This window comes from Narcine bancroftii, chromosome 2 (assembly GCF_036971445.1).
Source record: "Narcine bancroftii isolate sNarBan1 chromosome 2, sNarBan1.hap1, whole genome shotgun sequence".
NCBI classification, from domain to species: domain Eukaryota; kingdom Metazoa; phylum Chordata; class Chondrichthyes; order Torpediniformes; family Narcinidae; genus Narcine; species Narcine bancroftii.
The window spans coordinates 86,662,296-86,687,874 of record NC_091470.1 but is presented as its reverse complement, the minus strand read 5'-3'; the positions used below and the strand labels follow the sequence as shown (position 1 = coordinate 86,687,874).

General features: G+C 44.7%; 1 protein-coding gene across 21 annotated transcripts in view; it reads right to left on the bottom strand.

The window, feature by feature from the left end:
- LOC138753859 (alpha-(1,6)-fucosyltransferase) overlaps positions 1 to 25,579 on the bottom strand; it is an 852,902-nt gene that overhangs the window by 28,323 nt on the left and 799,000 nt on the right. For all 21 annotated transcript variants that reach the window (XR_011351465.1, XR_011351466.1, XR_011351467.1 and 18 more), the window contains 2 exons: positions 12,114 to 12,360; positions 5,461 to 5,637 (listed from right to left, as the gene is read on the bottom strand). Coding sequence is in view for 18 of the 21 variants with exons in the window: in XM_069917380.1 (XP_069773481.1) it covers positions 5,461 to 5,637; positions 12,114 to 12,360 (424 nt within the window). In the remaining 3 variants the exon portion in view is untranslated. The remainder of the gene's footprint in view (positions 1 to 5,460; positions 5,638 to 12,113; positions 12,361 to 25,579) is intronic.

The window sequence follows — 25,579 nt, the reverse complement described above, 5'->3', positions numbered from 1 at the left end:
GCAGTACAACTTGAAGTCAGCAAGTATTATATTATAAATTCCATAATTCTGATTTTGAAGATCATATTGTTGGTAGGTATGGATAGGATGGATTGGAATTAAGAGCAGATTTCCGATTTATTGTCAGAGTACATACATGACATCGTGTACAACCTTGAGATTCCTTTTTCCTGTGGGCACGGCAGAATTATCACACATTGGTAGTGCAGAAATAAACTGTACACTGCGTACATATATATAAACAAATAGAGAAATGTAAACAGATAAAAAATGTACACAACTGTGCAATGCAGAGAGAATTTTTAAAAAATCAATAAAGTGCACAAGTGAGATTCTTTAATTGAGCCCCTGATTGAGTTTGTTGTTGAGGAGTCTGATGGTGGAGGGGGAGCAGCTGTTCTTGAACCTGGTGGTGCGAGTTTTGTGGCACCTACACCTCTTTCCTGATGGCAGCAGCGAGAACAGGGTGTGTGCTGGGTGATGTGGATCCTTGATGATTGCTGCTGCTCTCCGACGGCAGCTTTCCCTGTTGACGTTCTCAATGGTGGGGTGGGTTTTGCCTGTGAGGTCCTGGGCTGCGTCCACTACACTTTGGAGGGTTTTACACTCTGAGCTACTGGTGTCCCCATACCAGACCATGATGCACCCAGTCAGCACACTTTAATTCAAGCAAGCAGTTTGATTGAGAATCACAATCAAGTCCTTCAGTGAAATCCTGACCATAATTACTCTGAGGTTTCAATTCAACCATTTAGTTTGTGCTTTGAAGTAAGCCATTAACACTTTTTTTCAGCTGTGCCATGATTTGAGTTGATGTTTTTAATGAACTACATAAATATCATGTCCAGGCTCCTGGGCAAGAAGAAGAATGATGACATCTTGTAACAATTAACAAGCATTTCTAAATACAAAATCTATGTGACCCATAACCGTGTCCATACAAGTAAGTCCCAGATGTTGTTCAGATAAGGACTATTTTTACCACACAAGTGCCGGAAAATGACCTTTCCCAAAATCGAAGAGAATTGATACACCTATCCTTCACATTCAATAGAAGCCTGGTCTTCCACATCTTCTTGGTCATTATTAACCTGATCTGGCTGTACAAATACTGTGGACACAGGAACAGGATAGAGGCTAGAAATGATGAGGTCAGTGGATCTCCAAAGCCCTAGATTATCTTTTGTCTTCTTTGGATGCAGTTCCCCAGGGAGATTTGCTTCCATTCCGGATTTCAGGGACCTGGAAAGGCCATTATCAGAAGCACAGACTCTTCTGTTCATGGACTGGAAGTAGCTCTGACAGCAGTGTGATGGGATTTATCCCACCTGCCTTGATGAGCACAGTTTCAACAACACTCAGAAACCTCAATGCAATCCAGGGCCAAAGCAGCTGCTGGTTTGATGTCCCATCTATTGACCAAGACATTCATTGCATGCATAAGCCATGCTCCCTGGTTGCAGTTACACCACGCACATGCACTGCATTACCCAGATAATTTGCTCCAAAACCATTTTGCCAAAACTGCAATCTTTATCGCCAAGGAATATAAAGCACTGAGCCAATGGGATTGACACCAGTGCCTGTAGGCCTCCTTCCTCAGTGCACCTGGAAATAGATGATCATTCCTTCCTTGATGCAGTGCCTGAATATTTCATCTCAAGTTCAAGTTGATCTTCTGACTGTATATTTACAACCAACTCAGTATCCACTTTCTCCTTCTGGGACTGCAGCTGTCCACAGCACTAGCTGTTCTACATCATTGTTCTCAGGACATGTACAATTAATGCTGCCAGTTTTGCTCACAGGCCAGAATAAAGAACAGGTTAATATTACAGAGTCAGATAAAAATTGAACTTGATGAACTGAAACATTGAATCTGTAACCTTCAACAAAATACTTCTTGCAGTTATAATTTTATGTAATATTGCATTGTAATAATTAAACTTCTATGATGATCTATGATTACTGCATTAAATACAGAAACAATATGAAATAATCACCACATTTATTCTGTCACATTGATGGGGGAAAATGTGCAAAATCACAACATTCAAGCAGTCTGTTTTCCTCTTATTTGTCAATCTCTCTCTCTCTCTCTTTCTCTCTACCCCCTCCCCCCTCTCTCCCTTTCTATCCCCTTCTCTCTCCCCTCCATCTCTCACACACTTTTTTCTCCCTTTACCCTCTCTCTCTCCATCCTCTCTCTATTCCTCCCCCCTCCTCTCTCTCTCACACATGCTCTTTTTCTCCATTTACCTCCTCTCTCTCTTCTCACCTGGTTCTCTGTGTCTCAGCATAACCTGCTTTGTTCACCCACCCACTTGTTTTCCTTTCTATGTCACAACTACCTTCTTCCCGATCACTTGCTCCCACTTCATCTTTCCCTGCTGCCATCACCAGTTGAGTGTTGAACCATATAATCACATTCAAGACCAATCTGTGCTCTGTTTAATCAGCCACTTTACTGAGATGCACGTGGCATTTTCCCTTGTAAAACATCCAGTGTGCAGAGCCAACAATAAAACGTAAAAACAAACAATAAAAATAAAAAATATCCAACGTTGTCAGATTTATGTTTTAGATGTGATCAGGGAGTTGTTTCCTTTATTCACTCTTCTTGGGAGTGTTCTAAAGTAACATCTTTCTAGTTAGAGGTTAAAAATTTTTGGGAGAAAATATTGAGTTCTAAACTCTCACAGGATCTGATGCTATTCTTGTCAGGTAATATTGAAGAGGTTAGTCCTAAATTATGATTAAATATATACCTTTATTGAATATGGATGTGGTTTTAAATTCTTAAATAAAACGCTAAAAAAAATAAAAATTTAAAAATTAACTTGTAATTATACGGCAGAAAAATTCTGCAGTGTTGTCCTCATTCATTTTATTCTTAAGGTTGATGGCAAGTCAAGACTCACTGAAGTTTCCTCATCATCCACTGGTAGGAGTCATCTTGAGAATGCTTGTGCCAAAGTTTGGATCCACTCCTTAGTATTCATGTGTGTTCTTACTACCTTGCAGTAGCAGCTAATAGGAAACCAGATCATTTGCCATAGGAGTGAATTGTTTCTCGAGCTGACACTTAATTGTTCCAGCAATGTTCAGCAAGTTTCCTTGTGTATCAAACAAGACCCAGCATATTTTTCAGAAAGTATTAGAGAATACATTTTCTATTTCTGGCAACTTAATACATCGGCATTCTTTAGGTGAACCCAAGAGTTCAAATAGCGCTGCTCTGACGACTGCCATGGGTGTACACCTCAGCCATTATGACCAACTAAAGAAGAGCCCCAGAGATTCCCTTGTCATTATCAGAATGCTGCTGGTGGAGCATTAGTGGGAGCTGGTTGGTCATTCAATTTGCTATCTGAAGTAAGTATCCGATGATTCATATGTGCCTGAGGGGATATCCTGAGATAATGAGTCCTGTTGCAATTCTTCAGTACAAGTTCTTCCTGTGGCAGATGGTTCTTGACAAACTGGTGCCCCACGGCAGCTTGAAGAGAGGACTGTGGTGTGGTGGGGGTGGAGGGGCCATTAAGCAAAGCAGTGAGATTTAAATGCAAATTTGAGGAGGAACATATCATGTTCTATCTGGAAACGGGAACCTTGACTTTTCCAATTCCACCCCAGTGTGGTACCACTTTTCACCACTTCCCCTGCTCCTGTACACCCCTTTTCTGTCAAACCCCACCCATGAGGTCTCATTCCCTCCCTGTCTCTCCACTTCTCCATCTTTAGTCCAGCTACCCTACACCTCCTGATCTATCCCCCGGTCCTTCCAGCGATCCCTCTGATGAGTGATCTCATCCCTTCCCATTCTTGCCTTGAGAATGGGTCCAGATCAAAATGTTGGCCACCCGTTCCTCCCCACGGATGTTGCCCGGCCCACTGATCCCCTCCAACTTCCCACTGGTTGCTCAAGATTCCAGCTGCAGAGGCTCATGGTTTGCATCAGCTGACCTTGGATTGGCTGACAACAAAGACACCCCTGCAGAACCATCAGCTGCCTGAAACGCGATTTGGCTCATAACTCTCCAGCAATATTTCAGTAATTGGCCAAGGATATGAGCACCTAACTTAATTTCTCAGTTTGAAAAATCACTGCTGCCACCAAGAAATGATTTTCGTGAAATTTGATTCTTTTGAGGCTGCAGCATTTGAAGACACTTTTACTCGAAGTGTACTGTTGTCCGTGAATCTCATGACTTCCTTCATTAAGTTTTGCTGTGTGTAAATTGGCCATTATTGACAATGATTTCCCTTCCCTAAGCCATCCGTGTCATCCCCACTTCCCTCCCACTTGTTCCAGGTTTCCAGCATTTCTGGAAATCATCTTGAAATAACTACTGGAGAGGTGGGTCAATGAGTTTGCAGATAATGCAAAGGATGGAGGTGCTGTGAGCAGTGTATAAAATTGTTGAAGGTTACAACAGGATGCAGAGTAGGGCAGAGAAGTGGCAAATGGAGTTCAATCTGGATAAATGTGAAGAGATGCGCTTTGGAAGGTCAGTCATGAAGGCAGAACAGGGGGTTAATGGCAGGATTCTTGACAGTGTGAAGGAACAGAGAGATGGATCTAGAGAGATAAAGTTGCCACACAAGGTGGTTAAGAATTTGTGGTGATATGACCACTAGCCTACTGCAGGGGGCGATCTCTATACCTGCAGGAAGACCACCTAAGGACTGACTCCACCTGGCCGGCAGTCAACCAGCCAACCCGAATATAGACCTGAGCCAGCCCCTCCTGAGCCAATCACCACAGCTGAAACTGGTGAGTACAGACTTTTAGCAGAATAAAGCCTGTAGTACAGTTTCTTGTGTTTTGTGTCTGCTTGCTGCTACCTCAGTGCGTCACAGAAGTCTTATGAATGCTGGCCTTCATTCGTTGGGGGAATGAGTTCAAGAGCCATGAGATAATGTTGCCGCTCTATAAAACTATGGTTAGATCACACTTGGAGTACTGCATTCAGTTCTGATTACCTATTTACAGGAAGGATGTAGAAGCTTTAGAGAGGGGGCAGAGGAGATTTATCAGGAAGCTGCCTGGATTGGAAAGCATGTCTTACGAAGCAAGGTTGACAGAGATAGGGTTTTTCTAAGTGGAGTGACAAAGGACGAGAGGTGACTTAATAGAGGTGTATATGAGGGACCTAGATAGGGTGGGCACCCAGCACCATTTTACTGTGGCGACCAGAGGACATCAGTTTAAGGTAAGTAGAAGAAAGTTTGGGGGAGATGTTTACACAGAGAGCATTAGATGCTGGGAATGGCACAATTTAAAAGACTTTTCGATGGGAACGTGGATGTAAGAAAAATAGATGGTTACAGGGACAAGGGAGGGACATATTAGATTGTTGTGGAGTAGGTTAACACAGGTCAGCACAACATTGTGGTCCTGTGGTGTAATTCCTTTTCTCTTCTCTATGTTTTAATTGAAACTTCAGGGCTACTTACTTTGACTTAGCTTCCTGAAGTAAATTTGGGTCATCTGTGGCAAGGTAAACTCGTTTTTTGTCGACCTTGATCTTGCGAGCAAGGAACTTGTAGTGCTCCTCCACGTGTGCCATGTATTCCTCAATCGGGTGATAGGCTGCCTCGGTGCCAACCTTGTCCGTCCGCCGCACATGAACGCTGGGGGAAAGGGGAGAGAGAGAGAGAGGAGGAGAGCATCAGTCCAGCCCCGTCTGCAAGTTCAGTCAAACACATCCATGGCCAACTCACTCCACACAGCTTGCATTCTCCCTTCTTTAAAACCTTGAGCAGTTAATAAAATAATAATATTTGGATTCCAGCAGATATTTTCCAGTCGGCAAAAAGCTGTCTCAAGTGACCAAGAAGGGGAAATACAATTCTTTTTTAAAAATGTCAAGCAAGCAAAACTAGAGAATTAATGACCTCCCTGAGGTGCTATATTGAGCAACCTCCTTCAAAAGATATTTTGCAAAGGGTGGCATGGTTGGCATAATGGTCAGTGCAATGCCTTTACAGCGCCAGCGATCAGGTCTGGACCAGGGTTCAAGTCCTGCGCTGTCTGTAAGGAGTTTGTGCACTCTCCCTGTGTCTGGGTGGATTTTCTCCTGGGGGGCTCCAGTTCAAAACGTACCAGGGGTGTTAGTTAACGGGGTGAACTGTATGTCTAATTAAAAAAAAATTTTGAGGTTGTTTAACAAAGAGGATTGCATATCAAATTGTATATCATTTTTTAAAAAAATTTTGAGGTTGTTTAACAAAGAGGATTGCATATCAAATTGTAAATCTAGCCTCTATTTCCAGATGAATATAACCTGTAAGATTAACCAGCTGGACATGGAGATGAGCTCCAAATGAAACCATTTGCAGGAGAGAGATTCAGTGACTAAAAAAGTCTTGAACAAAACATTACATGAAATGTGCACATGGAATAAACTGCTTGGACTGTGCACGCACCACAGCATCATGTGAAAGAGGAACTTATATGATTCAAAATTGTAGGATTTATCCCAAGTTTAAACAGAGATAAAGTCAGTTCATTTTGGTCATGAACATCAGTTGAAGTCAACGGGATGCATTTTCCTGCCTGCAATTCTCATTCTAGTCAAAATGTTTTTTATATTGAATGATTTCTGCTGAGAGTCCACTGACTTACTGGAGCTTGATGTGGCTCGCCAACAGGACACAGTTATGCCTGCCTGTGGGTGGGATATGAAGAATTCTTTGTTCCAGTCCAAGTCTTTGCTACCTGCTGCCATCCACCCTTTGATTTGTCTGAAGTTCCACCACGGTTTTAACCTTGACCACTTTCCCACATGCGCTCCAAGCAGGAACTGTGTCCAATTGAAGAAACTCTCAGACTGCATGGATCTTTGAAGAACATAGAAGAGGCAGAGAGTTTCAGGGAGGTGGTCACACCACGGGTTCAGTCAGAGAGGTAAGTGAGTGCTCGAAGGGGCAGGCAGATAATGGAGGAGTTTGCCCCTCAAACACATAGACTGGTTGGGGGAAAGGGAGAACAGTCTCTCAAGAGAAAAATCAGTGGCACCAAAACTGTCTATTGGACAGCAAGATTGGTTGAAGTTCTGGCAAGAAATAGTGATAGGCAACAGTTTCATCAGGGGTACAGACAGGTGTTTTTGTGGCCATGAATAAGTCTTCAGGATAGTGCCAGGGGCACCGATGTCCTGCAAAAGGAGAACATGGTGGTACCAATAACATAGGTGGGGAGAGAGATGTGGTCCTCAGGGAGAATCCAGATCTCTGGGAGTTTAATCTCAAGATTATTCTCCATGCCATGTGCTAGCAAGGCAAGGAATAGGAAGATAGAACATTTGAATTCATGGCTAAGGAGCTGTATAATTAGTGGTTTCTCTTCCCTGGCAGGAATCTGATGGCGATAGGGAAGAAGCTGTCCTTGTGCCGCTGAGTGCTGGTCTTTAGACTCCTGTACTTTTTTTCTGGTGGTAGCAGAGTGAAGAGGGCATGGCCTGGGTGCTGTCGGAAGCATGTAAGGTATGAAATGAATACTTTTCATCGGTATTCGCCAAGGAGAAGGACAAGGAGGTTAGCGAGATCGGGGTCAGAAATGCTGCTATTCATGGAGATGTTGAAATCAAGAATGAGACTTTTGAAAAACATGAAGGTGGATAAGTTTCCAAGACCTGATGGGATATATCATAGGATTTTGAGATAGGAAAGATTGATGGGCCATTGACAGCAATCTTTGCTTCTTCTGTAGCCACAGGCAAGATCCCAGAGGACTGGAGAGCAGTTAAATGTGTTCCTTTTTTAAGAGAAGTAATCAGGATAATCCAAGAAATTAATAGTCAGCGATCCTCACATCAGTGGTAAGAAAATTAATAAAGGTGTTTAGGGATCTATTTGCATCTGGAAGAGCAGAGTAATATTAAGGATTTTCAGCTTGACTGTGTGAGCAATGTTAAGTCTTACCAACTTTGTTTGTGTTTTTGAGGAGGTGACGAAGATGACTGCAAAGGGTAGAACAGTGACATTTGCTTATGTGAACTTTAGTAAAGCTTTCAATAAGATCCCCTGGTTTAGAAGGTGGGATCCATCAACATGTGGTAGATTGGATTCAAAGTTGGTTTGGCCATTGAAGACAGAGAATAATGGTGGGGATGTTGCTCTGACTGGAGTTCTGTGACCAGTGGTGTTCAAGCAGGATCCATGTTGGACTGTGCACGCAGACACAGAGGAGATTGCAGATGATGTAATCTAAAGCCAAACACAATCTGCTTGAGAAACTCAGCAGGCCAGTGGGAGAAAGAAAGATCATGCATATTGTGTCCAGTTCCTGGTTACCACATCACAGGAAGGAAAGGGAGGCTTTAGAAAGGTTCACCAGCAGCTTTGGGTTTCTTGCCCCTTCAACACTGCACAGGAACAATGGGAGGAATGGCTTCTTTCCACCCTCTGAGTTGCATGACATGACCTTCACAACCACTTAGCTTAGCATCCAAACCTGCACATCAGTTAAAACATATTGATCTTCTCGTCACGCCACCTGCACTATCAGTAGGCATTTCAGTTGCCAGAAGACCTTTGGGGAGCTCCATAAATATTAAAACATATAGATTGGAACTGACGGATAAAGGCGGGGCTGTTAATTGAACCTGACTGATTTCATGTCTGGTGGTCATTAATTATCCACTGAATTGATCAGAACCTTGTGGCCAGGGAAAATGAAGCTATCACAAAGATCTAAAACGCTAGAGGGAAACACTGCATTCTTAATCTTGCCAGCTGTGACCATCAACTCTGCAAACAAAAAGCAGTTCAACTTTAATCAGAGGAAGGTTCCCACTGAAGGGGGGCGGGGTGGTGGGGAGAGAAACAAAAGAGGTAGCATTTTACCAAACAGCAGGAATTATACTAAATTTTGGAATGAGCTGCAGTTGAGTTGAAAATGCAAGGATTAATTTAGATTCAAAGGCAGAGAATGAGTTATAGAAGCATGTAAAATTAAGAGATGGATAGCCAGGGTAAATGGAAGTAAAATTGGCTCCCTTTTAGCAGAATGTGTCAGGGTACATGGTAATATTGTATTATGTGGTGTTCAACTTTGCACACACTTCCACACACTTGTTGGTGCACAGCAAATCTGAAAAGGATCTGAAACCTTGAAAGCTCTTTAAAAATACTTTGATTCTTTTCAAAATAAACAGAGCTTGAATTTCTCCAGTTTTAATTTTTTAAAACTAATCGTACCTTAAACATGAACACCGTCTCTCCTTCATAGCCACCCGTTGCAGTTAAATTTGGCCGGATTTTTCAACAAAACTCCATGCTGGCCAGGAATTCAAATGAAAACCATGCAGAAATGACATGCACTCATTTTGCCTTCAGAAGGCTACGGGTGGTTTGCAATTTAACAGGAAAGCCTGCAGATGTTAGGGTCGACCACAACACACAAACGTGTTGGAGAAACTCAGCAGAGGAAGCGTAGCTAACGTTTAGGGCCTGAGCCCTCACCCAGGAATTTAAAAATAGCAGGCGAGGTGAGGGGGATGGGGAGGAGAGGAGAGAGGAATGAACATAGGCTAACAGGTGAGAGGTCATCGGTGGAGGCAGGTGGTGCAGTAGAAGAGAAAGAGGCTTAGAAGTGATGGGGAGAGGGTGTGTCTCTCTGAGAGGTGAAGGAAGAGAAGGGTGTGGGGAGCTGGAGAAAAGGAGACAGAGGGGTTGGAAAAGAGAGGATAATGGAAACCGGTGCCATCTGGTTTGAGAGTGCCCAGTCAGAATATAAGCTGTTGCTCATCCAATCTGTGGGTGACCTCAGGTCGGTGTGGTAGTGAGGTGCAGAATTTAAATGTTTAGCTATTGAGATGTCACTATTAATGCAGCAGACAAAGCAAAGATGCTCAACAAAAAATGATCTCCCAGTCTGTATCCAGTCTTCCCGATGTAAAGGAGATCAGGAGCACCAGATGCAATGAATGATCTCTGAAGAATTTGCAGTCTGCTTCTACCTAGAAAACGGATTGATCCCATTTGTTTGTAGATGTGTTGGTCAGTGGAGTAATGGTGATGACCTTGTGGTTAAGAGTGGCAAAATTTTACTGACGTACGATGATCCAAGCACACTTATGCTACTGCAGGTAGTGATTTCAACTGAGTTGTTCTTCATCAAGGCTGAAAGGCAATGTTTTGTGGAGTAATGTTTCTCAAGAGCTGAAAGTATTTGGTAAAATACTTGGTACAAACTGAATAAACACGATAATTAAATTAAAAATAAAATGAACAAGAAATTTAAGTGTTATAATATACTGTTTCTTCCCAAAAATTAAAGTTGATTTTATTTTTAATTGTTAGAATAATTATTTTTAGTAATCATTTGGTTTTTTTTAACTGCATGGTGGAGTATCACTTTAGATAAAACTACTGACCACAACTCTGGTGCTGTTTATGTGGAGTCTGCTTGTTGACGTTGTGTCTGCCTGGGTTCTCCGTAGCTGCTCTGATCTCCTCTCCTGCCCAATCCCAAAGAGGTAATGGTTCTGAGGTTAGTTGAGCACTGTAAGATGCCCCAGTGTAGCTGGGCAGAGGGGGAGTGGGGGATAAAGGAGCTCAAGTGAGAGGGAAAGTAAGCTGAAGAGAAAAGAGTCTCAATAAGGGGTCTTCAGATCTCTTCCTGTCATCGGACCAATGCCTGAAGAGGGCGCACAAAATCAGTGAACCGGTGCAGACTCGAAAGGCCAACATGACCTGTTTCTGCTCCGTAAATGGTTATATGGTTATATAGTCCCAGAAAGGGTCCAGATCGAAGCGCTGACCGAGCACTTCTGCCTGACACGTTGGGTCCCTATAGCTTCCCATTGTGCGCTGAAGAGTGAGGTTTGCTCTGAAACCTATGGGCTGTAAGAAAGTATGAAATATGAAATAATAATAAAATACACATGACTTGAGTGTAAAATGCATTCCAATTGTTCTTTAACAGTGGCAAGGGGAATACAACGCCTTGAGCAATGTAGGCGTAGATAGGCCTGCAGGGAGGTTACCCAGTGTACTGGGTTGAATGGAACCTTTGAAGAGTGGAGAGAAGCAGAAAGCTGTCCATCATGAATCAACATCAAGAATATTTGTGCACACTGGATCCAAAATAAACACCGAGGAGCGCATTGGAACTGCAAAGAGCAACATAAACGATACCGAATATCACAATTTCGATTGTGTCTCTTCGTCTTTGCTATATTAAGTCCGCTGTGTGACCTGCTGAGTTTCCGCAGCGTTGTGTTTTTACTACAAGCACTGCGTCTCCAGACTTTTGTGTTTCCCATCATCTGCATCATGACGGGCACAGGTGTGAGCGAATGGATCCATGATGAGATCGGCTGCTGCTATCAGCTTACATGGGGAAAAGTCAATGTTTTTCTGAGAACTTGCTGTCAGAATGGAAGCGCTGAAGCTGAGGCAGGCCCGTCCCCATGCTGGCAGCTCCGTACAGTATCGATCAGGCTGTTAGACGGTGTTTATAAAATCCAGCCATCACAGGACAGTGCCCAAGATGGTGGCGACTGTGCTAGGCAGCGGTCACGAGGGATTGTAGACTCTCGGGGAGTAGCCGGCTGGTGCAGGGCACCAGGAATGGGGAGAACACTCCCTGTTGAGAAGGAGAAACAGAGGAGGTGATCCTACAGGATGGTGACCGCAGAGGCAGACCAGCAAGGGGCTCAGTGCCTGAGGGCTCCACGCAGGTGGTGGGTGACTTGTGGTCAGGGGGGCTCGCTGAGAGAGACTGGCTCTTGCATACCCAAGATTCAAGAGCGTGCCGAGGGCAAGAAGAGCTCCCGAAGGGCCTCGGGCTTCCCGATCAAGTCAGAGATTTGGATCTGGAGCTCGGGTCACCGGTGGATTGAACAGGAGTCTGTGCAACTGCTGATGCTGCAGGAGGGGTGGAGGTAAATCCACAGACACTCAGTAACTCTGAGAGGACTCTCTTTTGCTTCTCTTTCTTACTGTAAGGGACACTGGATGACACTAATGGTGACTCTGTCTGCTTTACAGCAGGCAGAAGGCAATTTTGTGTAATATTACAGGTCAGTCCTATCACGTGACAACAAAGGAATCTTGAATCTTGAATTACAGCAGAAACACAGACAAAGAAATGGTCCTACCCAATAATTGGATGCCTGAAGCCAAGTTTCCTGGTCGCATCTTCAATTTCCTTCTCCAGCCATGACTGCGGCCGTATTAAATATTTGACAAACTGGGAGACCCACCAGACTGAGGGGTCCCCGTGCAGGTGGGTCAGGCGACCTGCAAGGTCTTCAGGAATTGCCAAGGGCAGGTACGGTGGTCGCGGGTGAAGGCTATCTACTATAGGCAGTTCCACCACTTGGATATTCTTATCATTAGCCTCACCTGGAAAATAAAATAGGCACAGATGTGAACGGCAGACGCAATTTTTTAAACCACACGTGATTCTCAGAGCTTAGTGTATGCCCATTGCTAACAGTTGCAGAATTAGTACATCAATGAAATAGCAGATGGTAAGAAAGAGGTGCCAGTGTTTCGATTGGAATCACAGTTTCATGTGACATCTGCATTCATAGAGCTAAAATATCCCTGCGCCTCCTTTCCTCTTGCTTTGTCTCTCTCTCTCCTTCCTTTATATTCTGCCTCCTTTCCTCCAGTTCTGCATTCACAGGTCCAAAACCCCCACCAATCCCCCCAATCAATTCCTCTCTCCTGTCCTTCTAGCTAATCCAATTAACAACACCTTTAGTTTGTTAGAGTGTGTTCCTCCCTCGGACCTTTCTCCTCATTCTTTTAATTCAGGCACTTGCCTGCTTTTCACTCATACCTTGAGTAAAGGCTCAAGCCCCAAATGTCTGTTATATACAGTATCTTGGCCAATCGAGGCAGGTGTGCCCTGGGGCAGGTGAATCCCCCCCACCCCAGACCAATCCTGCATGATTCCATGCATTGGAAATCTCTGGTAACCTTGCGCTACTCAGAGATACTACCACTTTCATGCTGAACAGGGGGTGGACTCCTGCCTGGTCAGGAGAATGTTTTCGACTGGATAACCCATACTTAAATGATGGATGTGCTTTGGGTAGCGACTCTGCAATTGGATTAAAGTGGATATGCGTAGCCCAGTCCAAATTAATGCGTGGAAAACAGAGAGCTTCCCCATTAGGTCTGGAGTCAGGTAGAGTTGCCAACTCTTTCCAGTCTTATTGTGTGCTGCATAGAGGACTTTCTGAATCCATTAGGGAGGACAAGGGCATAATGTTCCCAGGCAGCGAAGGCACTCAGGTCAAGGCCTCCATGTTCATATATAATGTCTACTGTTTGGACACATGATTGGTGTGCAGACTGATCTGCAACTAGTTCGAGTCTGATTGGGAGCCTAGGTTAACCGGAAGAAGGCTGAGGCAATTCTCTTTGATATCTGCTATGGATGATGGAAGGCCTGTTGAATTCCTCCAGCAATTCTGTGTTTTTCCTAAAATCACAGAATCGGCAGATTGTCCTGTTTCACTCCATTAGAGGAGGTTCCGTCAGGAGTTGAGCAAGAAAATCTGCAGATGCCACGGTCCAGTGCAACACACAGAGGAACTTCACAAGTAACACTGTATCACTGGACGTAAAAGGCAACCAATATTTTGGACCCGAGGCTTTTGTTGGGAATCTGGTGAAACTTGTAAATGCCTGATCGAAATGATGGGGTGAGGGGAGAGGAGGAGGTAAGGGAGGAAGGGGTGGGAGGAGAAGCCCAGGCGAACAAGTCATAAGGGAGAAGAGAAAGAACATGATGAGTGAAAGGAGCAGACGATAGCTTTCTGGGAGAACAGAGAAGGGAAGTGGGTGAGGAACTGGAGGAAAGGAGACAGAGGGTTGGGGAAAAAGAGAGACATGGGAAGGGGCTCATGGAAATTGGAGAAGTTCATGTTGATGCTGTCTAGTTGAGACAGATTCCTTCAGGAGATGTCTGACTTGGGGAAGAAAGAGAAAGTACAAAAAATGTGAATTTTTTTTTAGAAATTTAACAGTAATTGCAATGATTTTGGAAAATATGAATGTGCAGATTAGTTAGCGAATATTATTTGCTTTTGGTCGTGAAATGTGAATAAGGTGTCAAGAAGTTCACTCTGTTATTAGATCCTTCACTAGTAGTAGACATGGGCTCACTCTGGATCATACCATGCTGGATAAGACTCAGTGCAAACTAACAATGTAAGAATATCAAAATGAACAAATAATTCCATTCATTGGCCTATTATCCTACTGATGAACAATTCTGACATTCTTCCAGAGACTGCCTCAGGGCCACAGCTGGGCTTATTGGGTTCAAATGGAGAAACAGTTCCATTCCCTGGTCTCAGACCAAAACGTCAGGAGCTCTTCCCACTTTAGCATGAACTCTCACTTTTCAGAAGTTCAGTTTTATTTTTCTTTAAAGATTTTTGTTTCATCGCAGGATAACTTCTCAAAGAATCCCTCCAAACTAAACAAGAAACTTTGTAGATGCTGGGGTCGAGTACGATGTCCAAACCTGCTGGAGAAACTTAGCAGCTCACACAGCATCCACAGGAAGGAAAGGGTAACCAATGGTTCGGGCCCAGGCCCTTCGTGACTTGCTGAGTTTCACCAACACCTCTGTGTATGACTTCCTTCCCCTGTGGGTTGGCAGGGATCTGTTAAGTATAGATCTTTCTGCCAGGAGGCTGTGTGTTGCTATAAAATGTGATATGGTCCACTGATTATCTTGTCTCAGTGTCCTGCCAATGCAAGGTCCAATGACTGTTTACTCCAACAGTTTGGGCCCTCATGGGTTTGAGACACCAAGAAGACTGTGAAGATGAAGAGACTTTGAAACGTATCCTGATTCACTTCCTCTGTCCAGCTGGCTCTGTGCTCAGTCTGAGGGCTTGATCGTCAGATGTGTGAGCAGCAGAGCTTCTGTTTTATTTGGGCATCATGTTTATTAATTATGTGGGTCAAAGGGCCATAGAACCATCAGACACAACAGCAGAGAAACAGGCCCTACGCCCCAACTAGTCTGCCTCATTTCCCTGCACCTGGACCACATCCCTCCATACCCCTCACGTACCCATCCAACTTCTCCTTTAATGTCAAAATCGAGCCCATGTTCATCTCCTCAGCTGGCAGCTCATTCCACACTCTCAGCATTCTCTGTGTGAAGAAGTCCCCCCCCCCTCTTGTTAAACATTTCACCCTCTCGTTCTTTTCTCACTCAACCTCGGTTGAAAAGCTCTGCTGGCATACCCCTCATCAAAACCTCCCGTCATTCTCTGAGGCTCCAGGGAATAACACCCGTTATTGTGCTGCACTGTTCTATGAGATATAAATGGTTAGAAAAGTAATAACGATGGGGAGACAAAGGCCGTTCATCTTCTCCATACCAATAATGCATTGCCATGTTGGTGAACATTGATATTCATTCGCAGTGGATCGTCCGAAACTCTGCATCTATACTTCACTCCGCACTGGAGCAATGCAGCCCAAATTACATTTGTTTTCACTTTGCTCCTTGCAGGATTTCTGACCATCACTTCAACACCACGGGAGCTGAACAGGCAAGTCACCTCCCTAGACCCTGACCATGGCACGCTCATGGAAATTACAGAGAACCTCAACCAATTGCTTTGCATGCTCTCTGATTCACTGACACATGGTGTCTGGTACAGTTGCAAAAACATGATTTTTTTCAACCTTCTCCCTTATCATATCCTTTTGCTGGTCTGGATTCCTACCCAGTCAGCAATGTTTGAATTCTTTCTAAGATTTCCTGTTTCTGGGTCATTCTGCTCAGGCCCAAAATGTCGGCCATATATTTTTGCTTTTTATGGACTCTGAACAGACCGGCTGAGTTCCTCCATTATTTCGGGGTGTTGTTATTACAACCACAGCGCCTGCAGACTTTCGTGTTTCACACAGTGATACGTGAAACCTGAGTTTGCCAGAAATCAGGGGAGGTTTTAAAAAGGTTCGGATTTAAATGACCAAAGCAACCAGCAAAGTAAGTGAATGCCTTAGTAGTTCATTGCAATGGTACTGCCATAAAGCTGATAGCTTGTTCAAGTACTGAAATAATCAAAGCAGGGGATAGAATTGGTTTAAACTTTACTCTTGCAAAGTCCACTGTACTGTGTGAAGAGGTGCCATTGCTTATTTAGTACATCAGCCACTGGGACAACACCGTTGAGCTAAAACATAAAGGGGTGTAAAATTCTGCTTTGCTTCACTGCTCTTTATGTGGTGAAGGTGTGCAGTTAGTTCTGAAATGACATTCAATGCAATACATTTGAAGCAGCAGCTGTGCTGACTGCCAAACCAGTCAAGACTTTCGACCATGCATATGCAACGCCCACCAGAGGTTTCAACGTAGGGCAGACGCTTACACTTGGGTGTGTAGAGCTCGTCGAAAGAACCAAAGACTTGTTGATCCAAACCAAGGCTTTTATTAGCAAAAGACAGGAGTTCTTCACAGGTGGCCGACCAGTCTGGAATGATCCGACCTGGCAAGGGACACAACCCTTTAAGGCCCAGACAGTAGGTGTGGCTAAGCTCTCAGCCAATTGCTGTAAGCACAGTCATTACGTACTCTAGATACTGTAACTATATACATTGGTGATAGGTCTGTACTATCACAGGGTGCCTTGGTGATTTGCTGTCACCAAGGCCATTTCCGACCTCTCTTAACCTTGGACAGCTGTTCAGGTTGAGCAGCTGGAGGGATCACACAAGCAGCTTAATTGAAGTCTTCCTGTGGGCTCACTCCCTTAGTTTCCGAAAGATGTTGCTAGCGGTAAAAATTGTGGAGGGACTGGTAATGATCTTTCAGGAATCAACAGATTCCAGCATGGTCCTGGAAGACTGGAAAATGTCAGTGGTTGGGAAGATGTTGGAGTCGATTGTCAAAGATGAGGTTACTGAGTATTTGGAGGCACATAATAATTTAGGCCTCAGGCAGCAATGGTTTCCTTGAGGGGAAAACTTGCTTGACAAACCTATTAGAACTCTTTGAAGTGACAAGCAGGCTGGATAAAGGTGAGGCAGCCGATGTTGAGTATCTGGATCTTTCAGAAGGTCTTTGACAAGTTCCGCACATGAGGCAATTTAACAAGAGGTCACGGTGTAACAGGAAACATGTTGGCTGATTGACAGAAAGCAGAGAGTTGGAATAAAGGGATCATATTCTGATTGGCTGCCAGTTGCTAATGGTGTTCCACAGGGTTGGAGTTGGGGAGCCGCTTCTTTTTATGTGGTATATTAATGAGTTGGATCATGGAATGAATGGCTTTCTGGCCAGGTTTTTAATTTAAACATTTTTTAGACATAAATACAGTAACAGAACAGGTCCTTCCAGCGCACGAGTCTGTGCCTCCCAATTACACCCAATTAGCATAAAACCCTGGTTTTGAAGGGTGGGAGGAAACCGGAGCATCTGGAGGAAACCCATGCAGGCACGGGGACAGCATACAAACTTCTTACAGAGAGCGCTGGATTTGAGCTCCAGTCACTTGCGCTGTAACTGCATTGCACTAATCACTACACGAACTGAGCTTTTCAGATGATATGACGGGAGGTGGAGAAGCAGATTGGGGCAGAGGAAACACGGAGGCTGCAGAAGGACAGATGGATGAGGAGAATGGGCAGTGAGGTGGCATATGAAATATAATGTCAGCAAGTCATGCACTTAGGTAGAAAAAAATGGACGGGCAGACTATTCTTTAAAATGGGGATAAAAATGAAAATAGAGGTGCAAAGGGACCTGGGGGTCCTGGTGCAGGATAGCCTGAGGATAAACTTGCAGGTTGAGTCAGTGGTGAAGAAGGCAAATGCAATGCTGGCATTCATTACAAGAGGAATAGAATACAAGAGCAGGGATGTCATATTGAAGCTTTATGAGCCATTGGTAAGACCCCACTTGGAGTATTGTGAGCATTTTTGGTTCCTCATTTAAGAAAGGATGTGCTGACATTGGAGAGAGTTCAGAGGAGATACACAAAGATGATTCCGGGAATGACAGGGTTATCATATGAGGAGCGTCTGACAGCTCTTGGCCTGCACACGTTGGAATTTAGGGGAATGAGGGGGGATCTCATTGAAACATTTAGAATGCTGAAAGACATGGGCAGAGTAGCTGTAGAAATACTGCTTCCCATGAGCACAGAAATTCAGGATTGAAGGGTGAACACTTAGAATAGAGATGCAGAGAAATTTCTTTCGCCAGCCTGTGGCAAAAATGTGGAATTTGTTGCCAGAGGCAATTGTGGAGGCCAGGGAATTGGGTGAATTTAAAACAGAGATTGATAGGTTCTTGCTTAGCCAAGGTATCAGATGTTATGGGGAGAAGGCTGGTCAGTGGGGGTGAGGGGGGAAAATGGATCAGCTCATGATTGAATGGGGGTGCAGATTCGATGGGCCAAATAGCCTATTTCTGCTCTTATGGTCGTGTGGTTTTTTTTGTAGTTTACATGAGCAATCAAAGTTGAAGGCACCTAATCAGCCAAAATCATATTCTGTATACTTTACATTAATGTTGATTTCCTTTTCAATCTACATATTTCATGTTTTTCACTTGCATTTCATTGAAATAGAAAATAACTGCACAGTACAGGCCCACTGGCCACTGAGACAGAGGTGTACCAAAGAAGAGGTACAAGGACTGCTTAAAGAAATCTCTTGGTGCCTGCCACATTGACCACCACCAGTGGGCTGATATCGCCTCAATCCATGCATCTTGGTGCCTCACAGTTCGGCGGGCAGCAACCTCCTTTGAAGAAGACCGCAGAGCCCACCTCACTGACAAGAGACAAAGGAGGAAAAACCCAACACCCAACCCCAACCAACAAATTTTCCCTTGCAACCGCTGCAACCGTGCCTGCCTGTCCCGCATCGGATTTGTCAGTCACCAACAAGCCTGCAGAAGACGTGAACATACCTCTCCATAAATCTTCGTCCGCGAAGCCAAGCCAAAGAAAGACAGGCCCTTCAGCCCACATGCTGTGCTGACCTATGGAAACCTATTCCACAACAACCTAAGCCTTCCCCACCTCACACTCATAACCCTCCTTCTTTGCTCCAAAGAGAAAAGCCCTAGCTCCGTCAATCTTGCTTCATATTGACCTGTTCTTCATTCCAGGCCACATTCTGGTAAATCTCCACCGCATCCTCTCCAAAGCATCTGCGTCCTTCCTGTAATGAGCTGACCAGAACGGAATTCAATGTTTCTGTGGTGGTCCTGAAAGGTGTGGTTCTGTGGTGGTCCTCAAAAGTGTGGTTCTGCAGTGGTCCTGAAAGGGTGGTTCTGTGGTGGTCCTGAAAGGTGTGGTTCTGCGGTGGTCCTGAAAGGGTGGTTCTGCGGTGGTCCAGAAAGGGTGGTTCTGTGGTGGTACTGAAATGTTGGTTCTGTAGTGGTCCTGAAAGGTGTGGTTCTGTGGTGGTCCTCAAAAGTGTGGTTCTGCAGTGGTCCTGAAAGGGTGGTTCTGTGGTGGTCCTGAAAGGTGTGGTTCTGCAGTGGTCCTGAAAGGTGTGGTTCTGTGGTGGTACTGAAAGGTTGGATCTGTAGTGGTCCTGAAAGGTGCGGTTCAGTGGTGGTCCTGAAATGTGTGGTTCACTCGGCACTGGAGGAACATCACCTTTTCCCAACCAAGGCAAGCCGACAGCTCTTACCCCTCCTCCCCACCCCACCCCCCCAATATGACTGTCTTTACAGCCCTTACATGGGGCTGCCCAATTCTGTTTACCTGCTGCCTGATGTACCTGCCCACTCAATGGAGTGCCTCCCAGTCCTGGGGCTGTCCCCATCCACCGGATACAGTTGTCCCTCATCACCCTTGTGCTTCAAGGGCACAACAGATACTTGCTGGGAATATAAGCATTGCCTCAATTCAAACGCAGCTCAATTATCACACCAGATCTCATCCCATGCCTTTTTAGTCAACGTAGCTCTCTCCACAGTGCGATTGATGATTCTCCTATTACCAGTAACATTCACACTGCCCCAGAAGGTAAACAATGAATCCCCTCAGAGCTGGAATAGTCAGTTTGAATTGTTAATGTTAATTTATCTTCTTTGGCTTGGCTTCGCGGACGAAGATTTATGGAGGGGGTAAAAAGTCCACGTCAGCTGCAGGCTCGTTTGTGGCTGACAAGTCCGATGCGGGACAGGCATGTTAATTTACAACACAGTAAAACGGGTCTTTCCAGCCTACCGGTCTCAGTACACTCCTGTGACTCATTAGCCTCCTAACTCTGTCCTCTTTGGAACATGGGAGGAAACCGAAGTACCTGCAGGAAACTCATGGGGAGAATGTACAAATTCCTTACAGACAGTGTTGGATTTGAACCTGGGTCATTGGCACTGGAATAGCATTGCGCTAACTGCCATGGTATCCGCGTTGCCCTAGGCTCCAGCACCGTGAGACCATGCCTCTGTCCGTGGTGGCCCTGTGCCCCAGTTCCATTTCAGCAGTTTCCAAAGGTGAGTGCTCCCAGATGAGAAAGGAAAAACCAGGTGACAAGAACAATGGCCTGCTGCACAGCTGACACGAGTACACTGGATTGCATCGTTTCCAGTTGGACGATTTTGAAAAGCCCGGAGAACAGTATGCCCTGATCGCTATGTTCCTGCTCGATGCATCAGATCGCAGAGGGGGAAGGTTCCTCGGTCTCACGAGGGACTCGGCCTTCTTTCCGACTGTCGAACAGCGGTGCAGAATAAGTGATGGTGTCATTACTATCCAGGTCTTCTGGCAATTTTGTGAAGGATTTTATTTCTGAATTATAGTCATGTTTATTGGCATGGCTATTCTGGACAGACTTGGTGTAATTTCTGATCAGCGTTTTATTTTTAGATTTCCTTTACCTTTGATGGGACACTCTTTGCGATCATGCATTCAGAACACGCATCTACCAAGTTGACCACTGTGTCAGACAAGCTGATGAAACAAGGAGGACCACAATTGGGTTGAGCAGCATCAGTGGGAGAGAAAGAACAGTCGATGTTTCGGGCCAGGCACCTTCATCGAGACTGAGAGCGTGGAGGGGGAGCTAGACATTATGAGGACGACATGGTGGAAGAGGTTAGACAGGGGTTCGTGGGGGATTGGTGAACCAGGGAGAGGGTCAAGGATGATGGACAGATGGGGAGGCAGAGCCTGTAGATTTGTAGGTGCTGGACGTAGAGGAACAAAAGAGGGTCAGATGAAGGAAGGTGAATCATACAATGTGGAATTGAAAGTTGGGTGGGGAGAGAGTGGAGAGAAAGGAGACCAGTGGCTGGAATTTGATCATAGAGGGTGACAATGGTGATACAATGGAAGCTACGAGGGGAGAGGGGAAGGACAAATTGGACCAGAAGGAACCAAGGGGAGGAGATGGGGGAGGGGGGGGATCTTGTTGGTGAAATGTGGGTGGAAGAGGCTAGAACAAGAGGGGTCTTGTAGGGGGAAGGAGGAGGAATGGATGGAGCTGGGATGGAGAGAGGGGACAAGTTTGTTAAAATTGTAAAGTTCAGTGTTCATCTCGCTGGGCTGCAGACTGCCCAGGCAGAACACAAGGTGCTGTTCCAGTTTATATTGGGTCCCACGGCCAGTGGAGAAGGTCCTGTATGGATCAGTTGGTGTGGGAGCTGGGGACAATTTGAAGTGGCACACTAAACTGGGTCTTCAGAAAGTATAGATGCTCTGCGAAATGGCTCACAAATCTAGTCTGTGCCTGGGCTCACCAATGTCGAGGAGGCCTCTTCTCTCTATCTGTGTGGTGGCACAGTTGGTAACACTGTCATTTCAAGGACACTTGGGAGAACTAGGAACAAAAGTCCACATCAATGGCTCAGTACGGTAATGGTCCAAAGGAACAATAAACTGAGAGCCTGTCTGACAAATTAGTTGGCTAAAAAAGATACACTGAGTTATCCTCAGTGTGCTGGCTAATAATCAATCTCACTGAACCTCGCCTTCCAGTTGAATAGTGTCGAGATAGTCTTGAAGGCTTCTGCCCCAAAATGTTGACCATTCTTTTTCTGCCCTGGATGCTGTATTCCTCCAGCAGATGATGAGAATGATTATGTTTATTGTCATGCACACAAGTAGTTAGCGCCACGCTGTTACAGTGCCAGCAATCGGAACTGGGGTTCGAATCCTGCACTGTTTGTAAGGAGCTTGTACGTTTTCCCCGTGTCTCCATGGGTTTCCCCTGGGGAGCTCCGGTTTCCTCCCACCATTTGAAATGTACCGGGAGGTACAGGTTAATTGGATGTAAATTGAGCAGCATGGACTCATGGGCCAAAATGACCTGTTACCGTGCTGTGTGTGTAAATTTAAAAAACGAATGTGCACCAATATTCTTTGTTGCTGCAGCCAAACAGGTACTTGGTTTGAAATAAATTACAAATTAAATGACCCCAGTGCAAAATAGATAACAAATATAAAAAAGATAGATAGATAGATAGATAGTTAGATAGATAGATAGATAGATAGATAGATAGATAGATAGATAGATAGATGGATAGATACTGCATATAGAAAGGAAGGTAGGTACAGATAGGTAGGTGGATAGGTAGATGGATAGATAGATACTTCATTTAGAAAGGTAGGTAGATAGATAGATGGATACTGCATATTGAAAGGTAGGTAGGTAGATAGATACTGCATATCAAAAGGTAGGTAGATAGATACTGCATATAGAAAGGTAGATAGATAGATAGATAGATAGATAGATAGATAGATAGATAGATAGATAGATAGATAGATAGATAGATACTGCATATAGAGAGGTAGGTAGGTAGATAGATAGATAGATTGATAGATAGATACTGCATATACAAAGGTAGGTACGTAGATAGATAGATAGATACTGCATATAGAAAGGTAGGTACGTAGATAGATAGATTCTTTCTTTGGCTTGGCTTCGCGGACGAAGATTTATGGAGGGGGTAAAAGTCCACGTCAGCTGCAGGCTCGTTTGTGGCTGACAAGTCCGATGCGGGACAGGCAGACACGGTTGCAGCGGCTGCAGGGGAAAAATGGTTGGTTGGGGTTGGGTGTTGGGTTTTTCCTCCTTTGCCTTTTGTCAGTGAGCCCACCTCACTGAGATAGATAGATACTGCATATAGAAAGGTAGGTAGTTTGATCGATCAATGAATGTTGTTCGTTGCTCTATATTCCAGCATCTGTAGTTTGCTGTGTGTCTCGAGGATAGTTGCACTGTTTGGTTACTTGCTCTGTGCAGAAGTGTCATTTATTTCCCCACATATCAATAGTGATTACACTTCACAAAAAGTGCTCAATTGGCAGCAAAGTGTTCAGGGGCTTGTGAAAGGCACTAGATGGATGCAATCTAGGAAGTGCTTCACTTTCTGGGACTTACAATATCATAAAAATAGCATTGAAGAAACTAAAATTTCAGGTCAATCCTAAGGGAGATTTTTTGTTTTACAATCCCTCAAAAAGAATAAAATCACATATAAACCTTGAAAAAAAATTGTTTTCTGGTGAAAGTGAAATTCTGGTGGTAATTTGAAGTGTTCCGGAGCAATTCTCGCTTCAGAAAACTGACATGCAAGGCTTTGCAACTGGCTGAAAACCCATAATTACAGCGGTTGGGGTGAGGGGATAGGGGCATGAAACACCACAAAATGAAGAACATGTTGAATACACGCAGAATGCCACCCTTTTTAATGACATGCACCTGATTTGTGTATTGATTGTGCATTTATTATTGCACTAATCCAGTTACCCTTGCAACCGCTGCAACCGTGTCTGCCTGTCCCTCATCGGACTTGTCAGCCACAAACGAGCCTGCAGCTGACGTGGACATTACCCCTCCATAAATCTTCATCCGCGAAGCCTAGCCAAAGAAGAAGAATCCAGTGGTTCTCAACATTTTCCTTTCCACTCACATCCCACTTTAAGTATTCTTTATTTCATAGGTGCTCTGTGATTAGTAAGGGATTGCTTAAGCTGAGATGTGGATGGAAAGAAAAAGGTTGAAAACCACTGTTTTAATTGTCCCTAATTGACCTGTTATGTGTACGGTTTCAGAACTCCAAAGGAAATGGGCAATGACTGTTTTCTCAAGCCAAATATTTCAGTAACAATTGGGTCAAGAGCAGTGATTCTCAACCTTCCATTCCCACTCACATCCCAGCTTAATCAATCCCTACATTCGGCATCAGGGACTACACTCCCAGTCTGGTTCACTAGTCCTGGTCCAGTCCTTCTCAGGAAGCACGTGAGGAGAAGCAAGACCAACCCCCTGGTGGAAAGGGTGAAACTGCTCCATACCAACTCCACGTACACCTACATGGAGTACTCGGATGGCAGGGAGGACACCGTCTCCATCAGGAACCTGGCACCCTCCAAAACATGGGATCCATTGCCTCGGGTGCCCCTCGAGCTACTGAGCTTTTTCTCCCCACCCCCACTCAGGGCCTCAAGGGACTTGGTTCAGGAGGAGAGTGAACACCCCTCTATTATCGAGCTAGAGCCCCAGCCCACTATCCTTCTATCACAGGTGGACCAGGAGACTCAAGGAGCCCAAGGCCCTTGAGTGCTAGGGCACTCCACCAGGATCCCCAGATCCCCGGACTGCCTGAATCTGTTAATAGTATTGTAAATATTTCTCTTCTGTGTCTATTACCGGCTTCTGATCCTTGTTCTCTTCATCCACAGACCCTTAATTCTGAAGGAAGGGGTGAATGTAGTGAACTGGGATTCACTAGAAGTGTGCTGTACTGATGACTGGCCCCGCCTCCCGGCCCCTCGCCAGGGGGACTCCATATATAACCCTGGTTTCCCGCCTAAACCCTGAACCCCTCTGAAGCCTGTTCATGAATCCTACTTATATTGCCAGCTATTAAAAGTGTTAGTTCTCCCTCCAGTCGAGTGTGAGCTTTTATCTACGCCCCAGTAACATTGTGCAAACCACATTAAGTACCTCAGATAAATGAGGTACATCTTTGAGAGTTCTCCAAGTTGCGTTTCCATTCAGTCTTCTGTGCGGCATGTCACAACACATCAAACAATCACAGTCACCAGTTGATCACAAGCAACAGTCATTAACTGTACTACACTGGTTTGCTTAACTTGTAAGCTTGAATATGTTCTCCAAGTAAATGCACCTCAGCAAATGCTGGAGAGACATCTCACTCATTTTCTTTCTTCTCCACAAAAAGTGAACGACGACTTTCATTTCCTTACTTAAAAATTTTTAACAGTACAGCATGTACTGGCCCATGAAACAATAATTAACCTCCCAACCCCTGTCTGTTTTGGAGAGTGGGAGGAAATAAGGAAAACCCACGCAGATCATGAGGAGAACGTATAAAGTCCTTACAGAGAGCACCGGATTCGACCACAGGTCACTGATGCTGTGGTAGTGATACTTTCATTGTTATGTGCTACATTAAAGTAAATAAATTTCTCCAATCCTAAAACTTCATTAAACCGACATTCTCCTCCCAGCCCTCAGATACGGGCCTTGTACTTGTTCAATGTCTCTAAAGTACTTGGCAGCCCAGTGAGCTGACAAAATGTTTATTAAGAAGCAACTGCGGAAAATTTCTGGTGTACACAAGGCCCAGGACATAACGTGACAGACT